The following is a 21,420-nucleotide window of genomic DNA, read 5'->3' as shown; positions in this document are numbered from 1 at the left end:
GAGCTTCGCATGTCTACCAAGAAGCTTAAAGAACTAATCTTTAAGACTATTTAAAGAAATTACAAGACAGTTGTCCTAAAGTCTCGACTATAATGTCTGCTTTCCATAAGCCTGCTTCGGTCCACGTGTGTCCGAGTGATTTTTATCATCAGAGCTTGCCTAAAGGTGATCATACCAAGTAATAACTTTCAAGCTGGTTTGAATGATACGAACACTATTTTTGACTTACATGTTGTATTTCCACCTACGTTTTCACATTTCAAGAAGTCAGTGTTCCTATTTCCCATTTTCCTAGCAAAATATAAAAAAAGTGACGGCTCAAGACGTTTGCACAGTAATGAAAATATGAAAATTGGATAGAATTTAGTTAGTTTAGCAGTTTGGTTTTAGCTTGCATGAGTACTTAAATAGATTTTTGTTTTAATGTATATAAAATCTAATGAATTTAACTATTTGTTTGTGTCTGGGATTGCTTTTTTGCTCTTAGGTCAGTAATGCAACAGCTAGTGGTCAGCATCACATTACCTAACTTCGGGGAAGCAGGTTGGTTCCTATTAATTTCACATGAGAACAAGGGGGTTGAATTGTTTCTAAGAAATGTCTGCAGATCTGTACAGCCTGGATTGCCTCCTTATGGAGAATTAATTATGATGGATGTTCTGTTTATTTTGAAGTCAGTGTCATTTTTACAAATAGTTACAACCTCATCCTTAGAGGAACTTAGCAGGCTTAGGTTTGTATGTATTAGGAAAAACAGAATACCAGGCCTCCCTCTCTCTTTGTTAAAGACACTTCTTTTCATATGACTTTGGCAAAATAGAAGTTTTAGTTTATTAAAGCTTTGGAATTAGTTTTATGCTGTCATCCCCATGAAAATGCGAGAACTGGTGTTAATGCCCAGAAATGTTCCTTTTTTTTTCTCTAAATTTAAATATTACTATTTACATGGCTGGTTTCTCCTGGGAGGAGGGCAATAAACTTTATCTCTTAAGCTGCTTTAATTGTCACATATGAACAAAGGATAAATGTACTATTTGTACAGCACTCCCTTCATGTTGAACCTACAGAGAATGATTGTCTGTGTTAGGTTTTCTTTAAAGCTCAGTGTCATAGCAAAATGTAGACACAAACAAAATCAAATGGAATGGTAAAAGAAACTGTAGCTTAATCAGCTTTACAGAGGATAGCAAAATTCCCTTTAAATACTCAGGAAAAAATGCTCCAATGATTCCTCTATCTTTTCCTGTAGCATATGAAACGCTGGAAAAATCCTTATGAAGGGAAAGGAGATGATGCTGTCGATTCAAAACGACACAAATGCCCACTGTTAACGAAAATATCAACAGATTGACAGAAGTGTCAATTGAGGAATGTGCCAGAACTTGTGCTCATAAGCAGATATCCTTGGAAACTTTCAAAAGCTCACAGGCAAACTATGAATGTTACACTACTTAAAATTTACAATCTACTCGTTATGACGTTGTTTCGTTGTGTGAAGCGCTTTGGGTTCACACAAGTGCTCTCTAAATAAAAATAATTCAAAATACAACTAAATGAATGCTAATGTTTGGCGTAGGTATAATAGGTGAAAATATATCAGAGCTGTTGTTTTAATTGTGTGTTAACCAAAAATATACCTGAATGTGCTTCTACAGCTACTGATGATGCACCGGATGTGGAGAAGGAGGTCTGCATCAAGGAGGAATATCAATACTACTTTGAGAATGACAGCCTGTCTTTTAGAGGCGTAATCGACACAGAGAAGTGCTCAAGGTAAACCGTAAAAACCCGTCCCAGCTACACAATAGGCACTTGCTGTGTAGACGCTGACAGAGAATAATATCTGTAAAATACCTGATGTGGGCCTAAAACCTTTCAAAACATTTGCATGCCATAAAAGTGAAGTCAAGTCACTTGGCATTTTCATGTGTGATTTGTGCATGTGCACGGGCATGTGTGGTGTTTTAAGGTCCCTCTTGCCAGCTAATGGAGTGCCTGCCTGCGTGCCGCGTGGAATTCCTGCACTTTAGCTGCACACACGTTTCTTTTTAACGACCACTATAAAAATAAAATAAAATAAAAAAGCGGAGCAAATCATTTGAGCACCAGCAACATGTGGGTCTCAGTAAAGTTCTCGGAGGACAGCGGCATGGTAAGGCAGGTTTGTGTGTCCTTATGAGCATAGTTGACAAACTTGACTGAGTGATCCACTGTGTGTGCAGACCAATAGCTGACTACTTTTGTGGAAAAGAGATGACAATTACTGCATCTTCACTTCACTGCTTTCTGGTTAAACATTCAACTTCCTTGTATCTCTTGTGAGCATGTTTGAATGAAATCATATCTTTCCTGGACTCAAGCCCACGTGTCAACAACTGCTTTTGTGTCTCTTGTGTGTCTTCCCTTCTCCAGGCTCTATCACGCCGAAAGGCTGCCCAAGACGAACCTCGTCTTCATCGTTGCAGAAACAGAACATGGCTGTGAATGTCAGGAAAAGATATTAAAGCAGGAAGAACAGGAGTGTATCCTTTTACTAAACACCAGCTATAATCTGGTAGACAGTGTGTACACTTGACTCAGGGAACAGATGTTCATAAAGTTTGTGCTTTGGAGAACATAGGCGCTGATTATGACTGATATTTTTCACCGCTCGCCATTTAAAGAGGACTTGTGGTAAACAACTGAATGTTCATTCTCCAAGCTTCTATAAAAGGGTTGTTTTCCATTATCGACAGCGGTTACCGTGGAGTATTTCCCTCATTTGTGTCCTTTAGAATCCCACACCCACAAAAATGATCATCTCCGCCATAATTGACATTTACAAATTGGCCCAGAATGAGAGACTTGTAATGCTTTGGTTTCTAAGTCTGTATGGCAGATGGTTTTGTGGGATAAGTCTGAATAGCTTACAAACAAATCAATGATGTTCTCGCAAATACACAGAGCTGTGATCAATTAGAGGTAAAGCCTCTTGGAAAACACCATTGTAGAACATGATGGCTGCGTCATTGCAGTATTAAGCAACGTATTCCAACTAGTGTCTTTGTTTAGTAATCAAGATGTATGATTTAACACTATTCCAGCTGTACGTAAAAACTGTGTCTTCTGAACAAAGCACTATTTGTTGCTGCTATTACTAATGCAGAATCAATCAGAAGTTGTCATGTTCCTGACTTCAGTAATCCAGCACAAGGGCCTGATCCTTGTCAATTGGCTTCCGAGCCGCGGTACAGGAAGGGACCTGCAGCTTGTTTTGATAACAATAGTCATGTAAGTGCCTTTAATCAGACTTGGATGATGTTTTCCCCTTTTTTAAAAAAAATGGTTGTTCTGTGCTAGTTTATCATCTCCAGTCTGCAAAGACCTTTTGTCTGGCTTTCCGGTGAATGGGAGACAAATATTTTCTCTCTGTTTATCTTCTAAGGAAGATATTTGGATTCTTTGTTGGGTTCTCTCTGGGGTACTCTGGCTTTCTTCCTTAGCCTCAGACATGCACTTAGTGGGGTTAGATTAATTGGTGATTAAAATTGCCCATAGGTATGACTGTGGCTTTGAATGATTGTCTGCCTCTCTATGTTAGCCCTACGACAGACTGGCAACCTGTCCAGGGTGTAATCCGGTTCTCGCCCTATCATAACTGGGATAGGCTCCAGATCCCCGTGACCCTGATAAAGATGAGCAGAAGAGAATAGATAAATGGATGGACTGATAACAGCAGACTTTTTCAGAGAAGATCTGCAACACTCAATGACCTTTAACTAGATATACAACCAACAAGCCTTTACTGAGTGTAGTTATATTGGAAAGAAAGACCATTGCAAAGCTTTTTGTACCATGCACTCTCCAGGCACTTTAATAGGTACACCTGTTCCTCTGCTCAATAATGCAAAAGCGAAGCAGCAACTCAATGCATTGAGTCACATAGACATGATAAAGATGACCTGCCGAAGTTCAAACTGAGCATCAGAAAGGACAAGAAACTTGAGTTTGTCTTTGAATGTGTCTTTGAACGTGACAGTTGTTCATTCTAGTATTTTCAGAGTATTTCGGAACTCCACAAACTAGGTTTGCAGAAAATGGTCCAAAAACAGTCTAAAATACCCAGTGATTAACAGTTGTTTAGATCAAGATGCTTGTTGATGCATGAGGTGAGAAGAGATTGACCAGACTGCTTTGAGCTGATTTTAAGACAACGGTAACTCGTTACAACCATGGTATGCAGAAGAGCATCCTAACACATTGAACCTTGAAGCACTTGGGCTACAGCTGCAGAAGACTGCAATCATGTCAGCTAATAACAGGAAACTGAGGCTGCAATTTACATTGCCTCACCAAAATTGGACAATAACAGATAAGAAAAATGTTGCATGGTCTGATGTGTCGCGATTCCTCCTGTGACATTCAGATGGCTGGCTCAGAATTCAGTATAAACAACGCTGAGGCACTGAGCCTGCCTTGTTCAACCTTTAAGAAAATGTTGCGTTATTTATTCACTTTATGACTACAGTGTACCCATCCTCTGATTATTGATAACGCACCATGATACAAGGTTCAAATCACCTCAGACTGGTTTCGGGAACATGACAATGAGTTCATTGTACTCAAATGGCCTCTACAGTCACCAGATCTCAATTCAATGAACTCCTTTGGAATGAGGTGGAACAGGACATTGGCATTGTGGATATGCAGGAAATGTGCGATACTATCATGTCTATATCCTCCAAAATCTGTGAGAAATTTCTCCAGCACTCTATTGAATCTTTGGCATGAAGAAATAAGAAATAGCCATGAAGGCAAAAAGGGTTCCAAGCTGGTACTACATTAGTAAGGTGTACCTAATAAAGTGTCCAGGGAGTGTAATTTTAAGTTTTCACGATTCAAGCCTGTTTTCAAAATGCCTTTTTTACTGTGCGAAAAGCATTTTAGCGTTTTTTATTATTAGAGTAAGAAGTACCAACATAATAGAGGCCAATTAAGGAGAGACCAGAGTCATTTTGGTCAAAGCTCAAGTCACTTCCTCAAAGTCCTTAAGACTCTCTCCCAGTATGGGAACAATGTATCAGTGCTGAACCCATGGCACCTTTCCATAACTAATATCTTTACATCGTGCATGCCACTTCTCTTTTGGATTCTTTTGTCTTTTGTGAAATCCCTCAAAAGCTGTATGTGCGTAGGTTTCCCATGCAAAGATAAACAGTCAGTTGTTTCTTGATTTATGAATAACTAAGCTAAACAAACATTTTTATGAGCAGCACAGAATCTTTGCGTGTGAAACCCCTGTGCTTGAGTGCTTTGTTTGTTTTCACTCTATAGTCTTTTTCCAGCGTCAAAGTTTTAAAAATGAACTCTTCTGCCTGCACTGTTGCTCACTTACACACGCATATGCAAACACCCACCCATCCACCCACACACTAACTTTCTCTCACACTTGTCTCTGAAGGGAATGCATCTGCCTTGTACTACTGTTTGTGTATGTAACCTAATTATTTCTTCCTTTTCTGCTCATATTTCCTTTCTAACCTGCTAACTATATGGACCCTTTGCTGCATGATTCTCTTTCTCTGTTTTCTCTGTTTCCCGCCTTATGATTGGCTGTTGATGGTTAGGATGAGGTCATGTGCCGAAGGAGCGCAGGCTCCCCATTGGCTTCTTCTCTGCTCATGTTACTGCTGCCACTGTTCATGTGCTGTCTCGGGTCAGTCCCATAACGCTCACTCGTTAACACTTTGTCATTATTTTCGAATGCTCGATCTTGTTCGTAACTCTTGCTTCTTTTTCCCTTGGTGTTTCAAGTCTTGTCTCCTCCCCCATTTTCATGTCCCTGCTTTGTTCCACTATTTTATCTTTTTCCATTGCTTTTCCACACATTTTCTCACCTGCTTCTCCTTCTTATTTTATATCACCATCTGACTTCACCTTCCCAACTTACATGCCTGTCCTTAACTGACTTTGAACTTCAAGCCATTCTCTTTGTATTATTCCCCATCAATCATTATCTGTCTTCAAATGTCTACTGGTTACTGATGTATCCGGATGCTAGCAAAAACAGACCGCTCACCTATCATCTACATCTAGATTTTATTTTCTTTTGCCAAAAAATATCAGGGGAATTCATTTATCCAAAGTTTTCCAGTCAAGTATGAAAAAAAACATCCTGATATCGTTTCATATTTTATGACCACATGTTTGATACCTGCATAGCTCATTTAGGGCGCTTTCTATGCTTCATTGTCCTTTGTTAATTCTGTTGTACAGTTGTCAAAAACCTGCAACTGTCAAGCTTTAGAGGACAGGATTTAGTCTGCAAAAGGAAATGTCACCAGCCACAGTGCTGTGCAAATGCCATGAGCCACCCCTCATTTATATTTTGCAAGGACAAGGGAAATGGGTACAGTGATTTATTGAAACAGGTGCAAACATAAATGGAAATGGAGTATGGCAATTCTTGAAAGTCGTTATTGCCGCCGTTATTCTTAGCCTGAACCCTCTGAGGCAGCTTCTTGGAATTTCTTGAAGTAGTCTTCAGAAACACTTCTCCAGACTTCTTGAGGAACATTCAAATATCTTCTTTGGATCGTGCCTGCCTTTTGTTCAAGAAGTCAAGATGATCCTACCCTGCAGAGCTCCGGACTCTGGGGAGGTCAGTTCCTGACTGATAGTGTTCCATTGCGGGTTTTTCTAGTCAGGTATGCTTTTACTGTACTGCCGATGAGTTCAGGATCATTGTCCCGCAGACAAATGAAGCTGTTCCCAATGAGGCACTTTATATATGACGTTGTATGTAAGCATTTATGATTCCATCAGTTTTGATACGATTCCTAAGACTACTGGCTAAAGTGCAACTCTAAACCATGACAGACCAACTCCACCGTGTTTTACGCATGTCTGTCAACACTCACTGTTATACCCTCTCCTGACCTCTGAATGTATTGACGACACTTTGAGCAACAAATGGATTCGGCACTCCTTAAGACCTTTTTCAGTCCAGTTCTTGTGTACTTTACCATACCTTACCTGGATCAATTGAATGTTCACATTTTTTCTATTTCTTAAGAAGATAACTTTAAGATATTTTTTTAGTTAGTAGCTCTTTGGGAACCAACTTGTTGGGTACAGCATGCCGTAACAAACAGCCTAAAGATACAATTTCAAAGTGGTTCTTTGCTAAGTGGTGTTTTGTGTAGACACAATGCTGCCTCATCCCTTGTGTTGGGTCCCTTTTTGCAGCTTGAATAACTCATAGGTCTGTGTTTGAAAAATCAGCCAATGTCCAAAGAAAGATTTTGAAAGACCTTCAGAAAAGCTCATTAACTATTGCTTGAGACCACTTACAAAAATTACAGGAAAGCCTAGCTGCTCTCAGCAAAAGATAAATTAAAATAGGGCTGGCTCAAAACCTTTTCATAGTACTGAAAAAAGAAGTGACATCATCAGATTCAACCTGTTAGATAATGAAGCTCACATTCATTTTTAAAATGAACACGCCAGTGTTGTAAAAAAAAAATGCTAAGAAAAATAGAAAAACAGATGTAGATATGCTCAGCTGTTTGTTTAGCTTATGTATTTCTTTTCTTTATTCCCAAACACAACATTAGGAAGTAAAGCTCAGTTACTACTACTGTACTGGTCACACAGCAGTGATTTTTCAAAGCAACTGCACTCAAGGCAGTCTTTAGGTCCTTTTCAAGGGAAGCCATAAATATGTAAAAAGACATTCTGATAAACCTATCTTAGAGTTTTATATAACTAAAGGCACAAGCAGCAGGGTAGTGAAATAATATTTTTAAGAGAAATACAGTGTTTATTTTTCTTCATCTGGTTGACTCAGCATATAACTGTCTATAAACATCATTTCTCCTTTTAAGCTTAAGTTACAGAATTCCTATTGGTGTATATATATCAGATTCAGTGCACTCAGAAAAATAAAGTATTATAAGAGTATGTACTTGTAATATACCGGTATGTAAATGTTTTAGTGACTTTTTTTCTGTTACAAAAAGAGCAAAAGCAATGGAAAAGTTGTTGGTGGACTGCTTATACATATATATATATATATATATATATATATATATATATATATATATATATATATATATATATATATATATATATGTGTATATATATATATATATATATATATATATATATATATGTGTATATATATATATATATATATATATGTGTATATATATATATACGTACGTACGTATAGAGATAAATGTATTCTCTGTAACAAATACTAACTTTAGTTTCTTTTTTCCCTGCTTGCCACTAGGAAGATAACGCTGACTGTGGCGGAGTGTCCGGCCTGACTCCGTCGCTGTGGCTAGTGCTGTCCCTTCAACTGCTACTGGTCTGGGTTGTGACTGACACCAGACACCATGCCATCCCATCATGACCTCCGAATAACATAATCCAACCCTGTATCTCCACCCCTTCGTATCTCCAACATGGCAACCAGCATGCAGCGCTGCCACCAAAATGATGAGCGCCCGATGAAAAGCGCTTTAAACAGACAAAAAAACGTGAGCCCCGAGTTCTGCCAGTTTCTTTTGTATTATCAGCGGTTTCTCTTAAGGATTTCACCAGGGCACAAGTGACGAAAGAAATGCATATCAGAATATAATGATATGAAAGCTAGGAAAGACCTCAACCTATCTGTCCGTCATCCTTAAGTGGTGCCCGCCAGCTGAGATTAGAGGAATCCAAAGATTCGTTTTGATTGGCGAGTTTTTGTCTGACTTGGTTTCTTACAAAGAGACTCAACTGCCTTATAGTATCAGAGGGATTTGAATCACAATGGGTGGACTTGCTGTTTATTGAATATGCTGGGCAGTTATATTCACCACTGCCAGAAACAGCGCAGCCCTTTGCAAGAGTATATTTTGAATCGATTTGCAGTGGTTAGTTATTAGGTATTTATTGTTTTTTTGGTTAAGGAATTGGCCAAGATCAGAGCAAGAGATGCCAAATCATCACATCATCACGAGCTCTTGCCCTTCGTTTGCCTCATCTGGGTTGCTCGTAATAATATTGTCTCAGTCTGATTTTTAGGTAACATTACCCAGAGCATTTACACAGTGTCTCTGAGGACATTGTCTTCACTTCACTATGCTGTTCTTTAATGTAGATGCTGTTTTTTGCAGTGTGAAAGTCATGTTCATTGTTATGTTTTTGCACAAAAGCGGAACCTCCTACTGCCACAGAGTGCTTGTTTTTGAGTGTACAGATTTTGACATTGTAGCTGATCATATGGATTTTCTGCCTTGGTTTTGGATTGCCCCGGTAAAAACTTTGCTGCCATAGCACGCATAAACCAGTCAGGACAAGCTTGGCTGGTGTCCTGTACCTACTCAGTGGACAAAATCTCTAGTGCCATGTGGACTCTGTGACTCATACAAACCCCTTTTTAGACTGTGGCTGCTGAATGGGAAATGGTAATAATAGTATTTAATTATTTAAAGGTTATTTGACCGAAAAGTCAGGATATCATTCTGCTTTTTTTTTTTATTATAGCCACAATTTAAAAAAAAAAGAGTTACAGGAAATTTGTATTCAACATTTATGTCAAAATTTGGTCAAAATGAAGGGAAAAGGGGTATATTTGTATTCACTGCTGTCACTTTTTAAATTAAATGACTACTGTCGGCACTGCAATTCAAAGTGCAGCTGCTGTTTCTCTTCACGGTTTGATCTCCTTGCTGAAGAGCTGAACAGCCTTTATATCTGTGTAGTGGTGAAGTTGCCTCTGTCATATTTATTATACTGTGATATCAGCTACTATACAAGAGCTTCATACTATCACTCTGGCTGATATATCAGTTTCTCAACAAAAAAAGTTCATCCTTTTTCATTTTGTGTGCCTTCTTCTCATATTTATTACATATATTAAAAATACCTACATAATCCATGTGATGTGCTGATACTACTGTACATGGTTTTATTAAATTTTTGTGATTGTAATTGCCAAAGAGAGAACAGTAAAGTACATTTCTTTATGAAGGGAAAAAAGCGCTAATCAGTCGAACCACTGCTTTAAAGCAAATATATCTGCTGTAAAAACAATAACAAATTTCACAGGGCCAAACTGGATTCCTATCAAAGCCAAATATCAATGTCAACGAATGAAAAACACTTCATGAATTTTGGGAGGAAAATATTTTGAATATGCAGTATGTGGAAAACCACTTGCTGCAATTATACAGCTCATTTGCCTACTTATACACAGACTTCAAACTTGGATGTGATTGTTTGAAACAAGTTTTAAATCTTTAAGATAAAACTGCCATTTTTACATAAACAAGCTGACTTGACCGTTTGTTTTGTCGATGATTAATATTTATGACTTTAACAGGAACCAATCACATCATTTTAAATAAAATAGGACGTGTGTGACGCCTTTCATTTAGAAGTTGGTCATATCCCAGGGTTGAGACTTTTTTTTTCTTTTTGTTCCTTGTTTAGTAACATGAGATAGTTCGGGATGTGTACTCTGTGGTTAAATGTGAAAAATGCTTTCATGCTGAGCATTCACACCAAATGTTAGATTTGAACATTAAAACCAATCAACAATTATTTGTTTATGGCACTCGAAATGTTAACAGTGTAGGAAATTGTGGACGCTAGGAAGCGAGACCGAGGAGTGCGTCTTTTTGTGTATACTCCATAAACACTGGCGGATGTTTCCAGAGAACTACTTAATTCTGTGGGGAAGTTGAAAACCACACAATTTAATCTACACGTATCACATTACCACTAACATTCACCCTCTTCAGAATCCTTTTGTTGGCTAAACAATTACATCACAATGACTTATGTCAGTTTTTTGTGTGACGCATTTCTGCAAGTCCCGTCAAGACATACTAGCTCTTCTGGCTTCTTTTGTGGCAAAGCTCCACCGGCACCACCACCAAAACCATCATTGTCAGGAAGTTTCGCAAAGGAACTTTTTATTTCCAATGTTTTCCTCTATCTTTAACTATAATCTTCCAAAAAAAATGTGGTGAAAATAACAATGGCATTTATGCTCTGCATTTATTAACCCTTACGAATATCAAGTGCCATATCCAGTAGGTCTTGTATTCTCTTGTGGAGAAGCCTATTACTATAACATTTATGCAATGTTACCAAGGCAAGATACATTTCAAATTGTTTCAGTGTGCTGCATGATATTCCTGCTTTACTATGTAATGATAGAAAGCATAATATACTGAGTGTCCGGCATTAGTTCGTGATATGTTAAGGTATGACCAGCTAATACTGCCGTCTCTTGAGGGGACAGCATTTGGCTCTGCTGAGGAACAAAAGAGAACCAGATAGGTAAACATGATGTTTGAAATCACTATTCAGTCTTTCTGATCGATTCAGACCATGTTGTTTACAATTATTTAAGGAGCATGCCAGTAATTTAGCTCATTTACTACAATTCATGAGTACTTTATCCAATTGCCAGTAGTTTTCCAAACCATGTTGCAATGTTTGGTATTTCAACTATCAGGTGAACGCAAACTGATGGCACTCAGAGGATTAAGCCTTCCGGCTTTGTTGGTCTTTTGACTTTAAGAGCTCACGTAAATATTTTACCAATAAATATCCACAGTGATTAGATTGAACTGGACTCTGAAGCATCATGGGCATAGTCTTTACTGAGTTCACTTCCTTTTGCACCATTCATTAATGGGCTTTAGCCACTGGATGGGTAGACATGGACATTGGTGTGCTTGTCCCCTAAAATGCCTTTTGACTTTTCTTTTGGCAAACCCTTTCAAACCCTGTCTCAGTTTGTTATTTGGAGGCATGGCGCTTTATGTGATAATTTGTCACTGACAAACTATCCACTAAGGCCTCACCTCATCTTTACTGGAGTCAGCCTGGGACCATCAAACATCTTTGCAGTGTTGGGCCCTATAGAGGCATTTTTATTGCAACTGCCTGACAAATAATGCAGTTAATTGTGCTAGCAGCTGTCTGTGCTCCAGTCAGTGAGTGAAATTCACTCTATTGTATTTGTATATTTATTGCATGTATGCATGATACTTCTGCACTGTCCGTGCATGCACCTATGGTTAGCCATTTACGTCCTTGTCCAAATATGGTAATATTTGGCTTAAAAAAAACTATTTTTATTTATTTATTTCTGATGGACATGATGTGTCCCTCTGTCACTGATTTGAAGCAGGACCTTATAAACCAATGGGTCATATAGTGTTGGCTAATCAGTCATTTATATACCGTATATGGCTATACTTTGTTTTTATTAGTAATTTGGAAATGTTACAGTTATAACACAGGAAATCACAAAGGAACATGGTAAACACAATACCTGCCAACATTAGCATGATACAATGGTGACTGTGAGCATGCTGCATATTAGTGTTAGCAGTTAGCTTAAGATATCGCTCTACAATATATTATCTTAAAGCAGCTAGTATTGCTGTAGTTATTTGTCTTGTCTTACCCCTACATTACAGACAGCAGTTAGTTTCCATGCGTTTGTATGAATATAAAATAGAAGAAACTTGATACTTACTTAATGTAATGATCTTTAATGAATGTAAACCAATGTCCATGCAAGTGTTAACAAAACTGCAAAACAGTTGGTAGTGTAGTAACTCTAGTATTAAATGTTCTGAAGTATACATGAAATGTAGTTATTTAGCTAAAAATGCTGGCATGGTGATTCAGTCGCTTTGCTCAAAGAAGTAATTTGATCTGATGAAACGCTTAAACAGAATCCCTTTAGAGATGCATGGAAAACAATGGAGAAAGAACATAACCTCCACAGCCATCCAGATGTTTCATTCTACTCTTAAGTGCTAAAATCAGATGCTGTCACCTCAGGAATAATGTACTCTAGATGTGATATGAAGTGTTTTTGATTCTGTTGGTGCTCTTGGTGTGGATCGTGTGGGTTGGCCTTTTTATTTCTGGAACCTTTTGTGTGTATGCGTGTCTATTACCTTCCTGCCAGTCTGGCAGATGATTGATGGGCCTGTCGGTCAGTCTTTCTCTGCCTTTGTTTTTTACGGCAGGCCACCAAGTACTTCGACAGTCTCAGCTTCAGATGGGTCTAAGTGGGCCTCTCTGTCAGTCTCCCTTGATTGTGGTTTAGTATGTTACACTTGATTTTCCAGAGTGAGTCATGTTAAAACAAAAAATGTACAATAGAAAAAAAGAACAATGTTTATAATCCTGGGAAAGAAAAAAGTTTTTGTTCATGTGCAAATAAGGTATATACAGAATAAAACTTTATCATTACTAGATATTCCATTGCGTTAAGACTTCTGGCTGATGACCTTTTCTTATAGAATGACTGTTTTTTTTTCCACAGTGGATCAGATTTCTGTTAGTAACTTCTGTCACTTTGCCAACACACATTTCCCATCCAAATGTGTGTGAGAATGTGAAGGAAGCACCCCGAGTCTGCTCTCCCAGTGTCTAGCCAACATCAGAAACTTGCATCCAGCCAAAATCAACATTGTCCAAGAAAAGAAACGAAAGATTCTTAGGTCCATCCACATCTCTCCTCGCTGAACACTGAATTTGACTCTGCTACACATCCATTAACAAAGGCCCATAATGGTCATAAATTTAGCGATTCCTGATTTCCCTGTTGCACGCTGATCAAATGGTAAGTGAGTTTCTCATTAAGATGGTCCGATTTACACTTGAAACCTGAAACCAGCTGTGCACACAGTTTCAGAGCTACTATTCCTCACTGCCCCCCAAAGGCAAACTACAGGCTCATTTTACGCTTTATTATGGACGTTAAAACTAACCGTACTCCTGCACGGTGTGCTGCTGAAACATAAAGAATAAAGGGATGCTTTGGGGCATTTTTAATGAGACCAATTACAATGACTTTCTTCTTTATAATGCCCTATATTGTTGGTAGCACGGCTGGTGAATGACTATAAAGAGACTAATATGATTAAATTCTTGATTATGGTGTCAATCAAAAGTGACATTTTAGACAAGTATAATTTGTACGTCTCTGCAGCAAATAAGAGGCGTACAAATTTAAAATAGAATTTATTATCATATTAAGACAGAGAAATTGCTAGCTCATAAGTTTATATTTTATAACTGATGCATATTTTTCATCTCTGTTTTTAGTGCTTTCCCTTTCCTTAATGTACAAAAGATTTAGTATCATGCCTGAAAGCTGTATTTTCCAGTGACAGCACAGTGTCTATGTTGGACTCCATTGTTTTCCCCCTCCAAACTCTTCCTCTCCGAAAGTATTATTCCTTGTCTGTCACGGATGACTTGCGATGTCAACAGCACACGGTGGATTTCCTGCCAAGGGTTCTGGATTTCGCGTCTGGCAACAAGATGACCCTGTTGGTTTACACTAAGAGGTCACTCCTGTTGTGCTTTTGATTGTTATCCTAAGTCCCCGGGCTTGCGTCCCTCTGTCACTGATTGATATCTGGGCTGAAGTCCCAAAAGTAAAAGGCTTCTAATGTAAATATGAAGAGTTTATTATGTCGGTAATTAAATTTGTAAGTATTAACAGTCCTCTCATTACAAGATATTTATTTTCCTAAAATGGGCTTTCCAAAGATTATAGAGACGGAATCGTATTTGTGCACCAAAGTGTACCTTTTAAGTGCTTTTTCTCCTTCATTTACATGCATGTCCACTCTTCAAACCCCTACTGTCCCTCTTCTCATCTAATGCTTACCCTCGCATTCCTCACCGCACCAGATGAAGAAGATATAGTTTCATGGAAGTACTCTTTAAAGCACTGCCAGTTTTAGATTACCAAAGAATACATTCTCCACATGGATGACGCTTTGTGCCCATGGACAAATACGCTGTCCACCACTGAGAAAGTCTTTTTGTTGTTGTTTGTTTGCTTTGTGCACAGATGTTTCAAACAATCCAACAGGCACACACTTATTGGGAAGGAAGAACAGCTCTGTGGGTTGGGGTTGGAAGAAACTGCATTTTGAGCTTCATCTGGCAACAAAGAACAAGAATAAGACCACCAAGAAATTGTTGAGGTTTTGTTTTATTTCCACGTCTCCTGCTTTTTAGCTCCTTTGTGTCATTTTAAAGGTTGTTACTTTGACTCGGGGGCTCAAGAGAGACATCTGTAACCACCCCAGTCCCAAATGAACTTCCTACCCTTTCATTTAAATTTCAAACACCTCATAAAGGCATTTGTTTGGCAAGAGCTCAAAACCCAATCACAACTGCTGCCATAAATATCTTGTGATACTTACAAGGCACCAGAGGATCTCATTTGGGAGAAGCTGAAATTGATATGTTTAGCATATCTTGTTCTTTCCTACAGAATTTGTGTTTTTTTTTTTTAACCGCCGCATTTTTTATTCATAAAGGCTATACCCTGAGGGTCAGCAGTCAACTGCATGCAACTGCCTACGTTCTTGTGCTTTCTTTTTCTTTTTAAAGATATTAGATTACGATGAACGAGATTAGAGTAAAAGTATGGCTTTCTTTCATGGTGTTTAAGTAGTTCTCATGGCTCACGGTTTAAATATACGGACAAAAAGATGGCTTTTATTAAATAACAAATCATTGTAAATACTGACATGATCTGGTTTTAATTAACAGTTCTGATTTCTCATCACAGTCATTACTATATGGATTCTAGAAAAATCCTTTCCCTTTAAGCTTCCGAAGGTCCCGTTTGTGTTGGTAACAGATTTTTTCTAAATGTTTTAGCTGAAATTTGTTAGATTTCGTGTGTAATGTTTGCTTTGAAATCCAGGTGTGGCCTAACAGCAGCCAACTTTACATGATCTATGGTCCAGCACAAAATGGTGGTCTGTGGTTCACGCCAAGTCGAGCTGCGTTTTCCAGATGACTGCACAAGTTCTCTCTATGACTGTCCTTCGCGAGAATGTGTTGCGTAAGAATTACAGTAGGTAGGGAGGTGACTTGAAATCTGGAATACAGACGATATTACGCCATAAATGGTCATTTCTCATCATTTCTATGGAATCAAAAATGTTTTGCACAATTGACTTCGGGTGTGATTTCTAGAAGCTGATGAAGCTGTAAGCACACTGGAGAACATCATAAAAGTTGAAACAACTATGAATAGTTTTAATTTTTCAGTTTTAACTATTTATTCATGCACTTACGTGCCCCTGTGGCCTGAATGCATGAAAATAAGGAGTCCTGTTTCTACTCTCGGGCATTTGTCACCTGTGTCACTAATTCTGTTTATAAATGTGTGTGAATGTGTGTGTGAATGGGTGGATGACAGGTTGTGTAAAGCGCTTTGGGGTCCTTAGGGACTAGAAAAGCGCTATACAAATACAGGCCATTTACCATTTACCATATAACTTTAATGAACAGAAGTCCTTGGTGTAGCAAAAGGGTGGAAGCTTTCTGGTTCAGTGGTTTCTTGCAAATATGTGGTTCTTCTTGCTTCGCTGAGCATTGACTTTCAGCTCATGCCAAGGCAGTTTGCAGCTGAGGATGTAACAGGAGATGAAAATTAGCACCTTGAAATCCGAGACTGAGGTTCTCAGACGGATGACATTTAAATGTTATTTGCGGAGGAGCCGCTGCTGCAAGTGGATGGGTTCAAGTTTCTTGCGTTTTTGTGGCGGAGGAGAGTGGAGCAGAAGATTGACAGGTGGATTGGTTCACCGTTTGCAGTAAATGTGAACGCTGCTGAATAACTTGAGAATCGAACCCAGTAAGGTCACAAATATAAGCAGTGTAAATGAGCTTTCTTCTGAAGGGTGTTGGGGCTCAGACTTTGAATTAGGATCGAGATTGGTGATTGATGATTTGAGATTAGAGACTAGAGTTGCTCCCCCATGTTGAAAGTAGACCGCTGAGGTGGTTTGGGCTTCTGTCTATGATGCTTCCTGGGTGCCTCCTAGGTGAAGTGTTTTAAGGCCTTGGGGTGGACCTGAGGCCTCCCGGAGGGATCATATCTTTCAGCACACGTGCAAACATCTCAATATCCCTCTTGAAGACCTGGAGGATGTGGCTGACATGTACCAGGTTGGTTGAAGATCTAAAGCAGCCAAATGAGCAAAGAAATTATCAGAATAAATAAAAATCTTTTTTTTTTTTTTTTTTTTAACAAACAACCTATAAGAACACAAATAAACCAAAATAAACAGATAATCAAAAATAAACAAACGGGTGTACCATCTAGTGTGTATATACACACACACACACATACACATACACATCCATATACTTAGACATACATACACATACCTACATACATATTTATTCGCCTATACCCTCATACATACTGACATATACATATATACACATAACAATTCAGAAATGTGGCATACATAATTACAGAGATTCAAACAAAATCGGGTCTCCTTGACAAAATGTAATGTTTCCATTTAACCCAAATATCACTAAATATGTCATATTGGAGGCTATTAATGAAGGTAATTCTTTCCATTTTAAACATCCCATAAACAATCTCATACCAGTCATTTAGTGATGGAATTTTTGCACTAAGCCATTTCTTGGTAATAGTCTTACGGGCAGCCAGACTCAGAATACCATACAACAGCTTGGACGTTTTATCTACATTCATTGAGTATAAATATCCAAACAAAAGTTCATCCCAATTAAAGGGAAGTTGCATACTAAAAATGGTCTGTAACTCAGAATGAATCGATACCCAAAAAGTGTTGATCAATGGGCAGGACCAAAACAAGTGGAAGTGTTTTATTCCTTGGGCCCCACAGTTTCTCCAGCAGCTAGTGATTAGAATAATGTTTACTTTGTGCAGGAGTATTAAAAAACCCACAGAGACTCTTCCTACCAAAACATCTCCATATATTAGAACTAGAAATTCTCCACTGAAAAGCACACTGCTGATACCAAATGTCATTTGAAATTGCTGTATTTGTTTCCCTTTCCCATTTTTTTTTTTAATGTAGGTAGTATTCCGCTTCTTAACCTCTTGTATACCCTTATACAGTCTAGAAATCACCTTGAGGCCGGGATCTGCCTGGTAAGCCTTGACAAATATATTCAAAACAGGTAGAGAGAAAAGATCTGTTCTCTTAGGTATAAAGTTATGTAGGTGATGCCTAATTTGAAGAAACCTAAAAAAATCCATTTTGCTTAACTGGTATTGATCTTTTACTGATTGGAAGTCCATAAGAATTCCCTTATCGTAAAACATACAATATGCCATTAAGCCTTGTCCTGCCCATTTTTTATATCTTACATCTAACTTATTGGGTAAAAAATCAAAATCAAAAGCGCACCATCTTAAAATCCTGGCCTCTTCATTCCAATCATTCTTATTAAGAAATTGTAACCAAAGTTTTAAAGGCAAGTTAGTCCATTGGTTTCCTTGATTAATTTGTTTTTTAATGAGTGTCACATCCCCTAAGCTTGCCTGAATTGGAAAACCTCTTAAGGCCACTGTTTCTGTTTCTATTTCTTTCCATCTCGCTTGGTAGTCTACATTACACCAACACACTAATATCCTCAATTGAGCTGAAATATAATAATCTTTCAAACATGGGAACCCCAACCCCCCTTTGTCTTTAGCCAACTGGATAGTTTGGTACTTAATCCGTGGTTTTTTCCCCTGCCATATGAACCTAGAGATTATTTTGTCCCATTCCTGAAATTGTTTATCAGTTATTTCAACTGGGAGTGTTTGGAACAAATAAAGCATCCTGGGCAAGATATTCATTTTATCTGTATCAATACGTGATTCAAAATTTTAAAATGCTAATAAGTTCCATCTTTTAGTATCCTCATTTATTTTATAACACAAAGGATTAAAATTTGCATTATATATCTTAGAGAGATCTTTAGTAATATTTACTCCAAGATACTTCATCTGCTCCGACTCCCAGTTCAAATTGACTTTAGACTTAATTTCCTGATTTGGCTTATAATTAAAAGTTAATATGTGAGTCTTCGATATATTTAGTTTATAACCTGATAGTGAGCTAAAGGTCTCCAGAAGTGATAACAGCTTGGGGAAAGTAATGTTTGGATTTGTCAAGTAAATCAAAATATCATCAGCAAACAAGGAAATCTTATGCTCTCGACCCATGATCTTGACTCCAGTAATATTATTGCTTTGTATAACACTTTGACTCAGGGCCTCTATGAAAAGAGCAAAGAGTGAGGGACTTAAAGGGCAACCCTGACGTGTCCCTCTCTGTAAATTAAAAACATTAGAAAGCACCCCGTTAACTTTAATTCTTGCCCTTGGTGATTTATATAGTGCTTGAATAATCCTGATAAACGATTGATGAAATCCAAACTTGCCCATGACTTTATATAGAAATTCCCAATTAACCCGATCGAAGGCCTTTTCAGCATCTAAGCTCATAAGGACCATCTGAATTTTATTTTTTCCAACATAATCAATAACATGTAATGTTCGGTGAACATTATCTTGCGTTTGTCTCTGCTTAATAAAACCAGTCTGATCCAAGCTAATTATCTGAACAAAAATATTTTCAATTCTTTTGGCAAGGATGTATGTGAATATCTTATAGTCCTGGTTAAGAACACTAATAGGGCGGTAATTTTCACAATCAAGCCTGTCCTTTCCTTCTTTAGCTATTAAGGAAATAGAAGCCTCATTCCAAGATGGGGGAATTACTCCCATCTTTAAAATATAATTGAATGATGTTCTCATCAAGGGAATCAATAACTCTTTCATTTCCTTATACCAATCTGATGGGAATCCATCCGGGCCTGGGAATTTATTAGGTTTTAATTTTGAAATAGCTTTTTTAATTTCAATTTCAGATATGTCCTTGATTAAGATTATATTCTGGTTTTCATTCAGCTTTGGTAAGCAAAGTGAGTCCAAGAAAGATATCATACCTTTAACATCCAGATTGTGTGTATAGTTCTTTGTAAAATTTTAGAAAAGCTAACGGAATGTCTTCCAATTTATACACAATGTTATTTGTTTGAGGATCCTTTATTTCATGTATTATATTTTCTGATTGTTGTTTTTTTAATTTATAGGCCAGTAATTTTGCAGATTTGCCTCCTACCTCATAGTATCTTTGTTGTAAAAAAAAAGCCATATTTTTTTGTATTTCACTTGAAAAAATTTCATCAATTTCATTTTTCTTCTTTTGTATTTCTAATTTCAAATTTATATTTGTGCTTATTTTATGGGCATCTTCAAGATATTGTAGTTGCGCCTGGAGTTTTCTTAAATGCTCATTTCTCTTCTTTTTTAAGTTAGTACTGTAGCCTATAAGTTTTCCTCGTATAACCGCTTTTAGGGCATCCCATAAAATACTCGGAGAGACTTCTTCATTGTCATTTTCCGCTACATAATCTATTATATCTTGGCTAATTTGCTCTTTCAACGGACATAGAGTACTTGTATTTAATCTCCAAGATGTAACTCTTCTTTCGTGTCCAAGCACTACTTACAGATACAGTGGGGCATGATCCGATAAATCCATCACTCCTATCCTGCAATTGACCACACTGTTAAAGTCTTTTTGACACATAAAGAAATAATCCAATCTAGAATAAAATGAATGTGGGTGAGAAAAAAAGGTATAGTCCTTCTTGATGAGGTTTAATTCTCTCCATACATCTATAAGCCCTAAATACTTTAAAATTAATTTAATATTTTTGGTTATTTTATTTAATCCCGGGGCGTGTGGGTTTGATGAGTCCATAGACGGATTGAGTCGAACATTCCAATCTCCTCCCAAAATTAGAGTACCTTGTGCCTCTACAACAATCATTTCAAAAACCTGTTTAAAATTTTTTAACTCTGATCCTGGGGGAGCATTTATAAGAGCAGTCAGTGTACCCTCCAGATACCCCTTAACTAACACAAACCTCCCCTCCTTATCACCGATTTCTTGAATGCATTCAAAATTTAACCTACTCGAAATTAAAATTACCACACCCCTTTTTGAACTCTGAGGACAGGAAGAAGAATACTGGTTCAATTTCCATTTCTTTAGTTTTTCATGCTCAAACTTCGGTAGGTGAGATTCCTGTAGAAAGGCAACTTCTATTCCTTCTCTTTTTATTTTTGACATAATTTTACTTCTTTTAATATGACTCCCCAAACCATTTACATTAAATGACACTACTTTATTTACCTTACAAGGCATTGTTATACGACCTTATATGATTTTAATCTCTGCACATAGCCAAAAATCGAAAAGTACATCCCGAGTCAGAATAAATAAAATAAAAATCAATAAAATAATAATAATAATCACCCTCTCTTTAGCATTAAGCATTAACTGAGGGGTTTCTAGTTAAATCAACCAACCAAATCTTATCCTGGTGGAGAAAAGAATATATACTTTTGGCAGTACACATAAATCCTATAGACTCCCATTCAAAAAATAAAACAATTAAAATTTAAATTACAGTCATTACAGATATCAGAAGCCACAGTTATAGGCTTAACATTACTTTCAGCAATCATAC

The 21,420-nt window shown here is 37.5% G+C and overlaps 1 protein-coding gene across 4 annotated transcripts in view; it reads left to right on the top strand.

The window, feature by feature from the left end:
* cacna2d1a (calcium channel, voltage-dependent, alpha 2/delta subunit 1a) overlaps positions 1 to 13,264 on the top strand; it is a 101,115-nt gene extending 87,851 nt beyond the window's left edge. For all 4 annotated transcript variants that reach the window (XM_082511813.1, XM_082511814.1, XM_082511815.1 and 1 more), the window contains 5 exons: positions 488 to 543; positions 1,656 to 1,773; positions 2,413 to 2,522; positions 3,188 to 3,270; positions 8,276 to 13,264. In XM_082511813.1, coding sequence (XP_082367939.1) covers positions 488 to 543; positions 1,656 to 1,773; positions 2,413 to 2,522; positions 3,188 to 3,270; positions 8,276 to 8,398 — 490 coding nt within the window. In that variant the 3' untranslated portion in view covers positions 8,399 to 13,264. The remainder of the gene's footprint in view (positions 1 to 487; positions 544 to 1,655; positions 1,774 to 2,412; positions 2,523 to 3,187; positions 3,271 to 8,275) is intronic.
* The last annotated feature ends 8,156 nt before the right edge of the window (positions 13,265 to 21,420 follow it).

This window comes from Aulonocara stuartgranti (genome assembly GCF_965226115.1).
Source record: "Aulonocara stuartgranti genome assembly, chromosome: 17".
NCBI classification, from domain to species: Eukaryota; Metazoa; Chordata; class Actinopteri; order Cichliformes; family Cichlidae; genus Aulonocara; species Aulonocara stuartgranti.
The sequence above is the reverse complement of the archived record's forward strand: the minus strand, read 5'-3'. Positions and strand labels throughout refer to the sequence as shown.